The sequence below is a fragment of the Belonocnema kinseyi genome, chromosome 8, assembly GCF_010883055.1.
Source record: "Belonocnema kinseyi isolate 2016_QV_RU_SX_M_011 chromosome 8, B_treatae_v1, whole genome shotgun sequence".
Lineage (NCBI taxonomy): Eukaryota > Metazoa > Arthropoda > Insecta > Hymenoptera > Cynipidae > Belonocnema > Belonocnema kinseyi.
In genome coordinates, this window is record NC_046664.1 from 98,840,047 (window position 1) to 98,842,256 (window position 2,210).

General features: G+C 26.4%; 1 protein-coding gene across 2 annotated transcripts in view; it reads right to left on the reverse strand.

The window, feature by feature from the left end:
- The window catches only part of LOC117177933 (ribosome maturation protein SBDS), a 9,240-nt gene extending 7,381 nt beyond the window's left edge, over positions 1–1,859 (reverse strand). The window contains exon 1 of one of the 2 annotated variants that reach the window (XM_033369052.1): positions 1,758–1,859. Coding sequence is in view for 1 of the 2 variants with exons in the window: in XM_033369051.1 (XP_033224942.1) it covers positions 1,032–1,168 (137 nt within the window). In the remaining variant the exon portion in view is untranslated. Of the gene's footprint in view, positions 1–1,031; positions 1,255–1,757 lie in introns of those variants that run through there. The other variant, XM_033369051.1, reaches the window with a different exon arrangement.
- Positions 1,860–2,210: the final 351 nt, after the last annotated feature.

The following is a 2,210-nucleotide window of genomic DNA, read 5'->3' on the forward strand; positions in this document are numbered from 1 at the left end:
ATTTGTTTATAAAATTTATTATTAAAGGAGAAAACGGTACCATTGAAAACTGTTCTAGTGGCTATTAGAAATTAATTTTTAGTTATTTTTGTCAAGTTATGATTTAAATTAAGTTTTTCTTCAATGCAATCTAAAGCGAGATCTGGTCTACGATTAGAAATCAATAAATATCAACGGTCGAAGAAAGGATTGATTTGTTTCATCAAATCATTTTACAATCACAGGTTTCGAAAGTAATCATTCATGAATTTTTTTATTTGCCTAATTATAATGATATTATTATTATTATTAACCATAATAAGGAAAAACATAATTAACGAAAAAACCATTTAAAAAAATCTTTATATTAATTAATCAATTTATTTGCGTAATTACATACTCATATTTGTTTTAATTATCAATATTTACTACATCTTCATTATCACATGTATTATTATTGTTTACTATTATGTATTTTGATTTAGTAGTGCGATTTCTTGTCATTCAATATAATGTAGATGTTATTCATATAAATCAAGTTCTGTAAATTTAGTCATTTACTTATCTCCGTGGCCGCATTGCAAACTTAATTAAATTAAAAGGCCTTTTAAATTTATGACATATAATCATTATTCTTATTATTTTGTACAGTATATGTCATTGATTAGATCAAAATGAAAATAAGAAAAGGTTAAATAACCATTCAATGTGTTTTAATACTCTATGGTTGGTTTCATATAATTGCCTAAAACGTGTCAGGCTTTCAGAAGAATAGCTAAATATTGTTCTGAATGTCTAAGTAAACCAGGAACTTGAAGACCCAATTTTGCCCGAAATACTTCTGATCGAAGACTGTCGGCTGAAATCCTGAATCCTCTCAATATACATATAAAACATTGGCAACATAATGCAGTTGTCAGTTTGGATTTTTTCTATTCTGATAAATTTGTAAAATAATCAGTTTAAAAATAATAACGCCTGAAAAGTCTCAATGCTAAAAGTAAGATTCAATATTTGTGACAATATTTAACGTTTCGATGTTGTTTACTTACAACTTGCTCCTCCAAGACATAACCTTATTTCTGTAACAAGCAATTTCGAATCTCTTGCCAGCTTTCTTCATTCGCACCACAGCGACATTTGTCAGTCTTATTTGATTAATCGGTGTAAATATGTTTGATCGTGGCATTTTAACGCTTTATTGTTTAATAATATTGTTTTTAAATTTAATGTCGCACTGAAGTGCCGATACTGGTTTGTTATTTATTGGTATAAATGCAGAGATGGGAAGTGACGTCAAATGACACCGACTGTTTCGGTGTTTCGGTCATCTGACTGTCTGACCAGACATTTTGGAAGAAGTGGAAATCATCTTATAAATAGTTATTGGAATGTTTTTTTACTTAATGATGTAAGATACAAACGAAAAAGGAAAAATTTATTATATATTTGCAGGCTGTTAATCTCGTCATATGGACGATTGCTTCGATTTGTATGATTTTAGTGAGACATAACCTACAAAAATCAATCAGAATGAATACACAAGTTTATGCCAAATGCGACTTGTTTCTTTCAGGAAAATATAAAACCAAATAAACGAAAGGTATTGAATCTTTTAATAAAGACTTTACATTTTTTCTCCATTATCAGAAGAAAAAATGTAGAAAGAAAGCACAAAAAATAATTTTTCACTTACTAAGTTTATATACATTTATTTAATTTTATTTACAATAAACAAATTGAAAATAAAAAATATTTTTGACAATTTTCAAACTTACCATCTTTTTACCATTTTTCACAGCTTAATCTTCCCAAGTGACATTGATTCCAAGTTTGAATCGTATACAATTTTTGTGATTGTCAATTTCTATAAATCAAGAAGAAAGCTTTCAAATATAAATTTTGAATTGATGATAACAATAAATAAAAATGTAATCTTCAACATAATAAAACGAGATGAAAATACCATAACGTAAAAATCAAATTAGCGTATAAGGCTTGTATTTTTTTTTTTAGTTTTCGAAGTTCTGAGGAAACTAAATAAATTCGTATGGCATATTCTTAACAGAATAGAGATAACTGGACTTTCGGTGTATAATATTAAATGTCCGAAAAGAAAATAGTCAACAATTTATAATATATTATAGTATATAATATATGTATATTATATTTTTTTATTTTAATTCATTTCGGATTTTCAAAAATGTTAATAAACATATTATGTGTTTTAA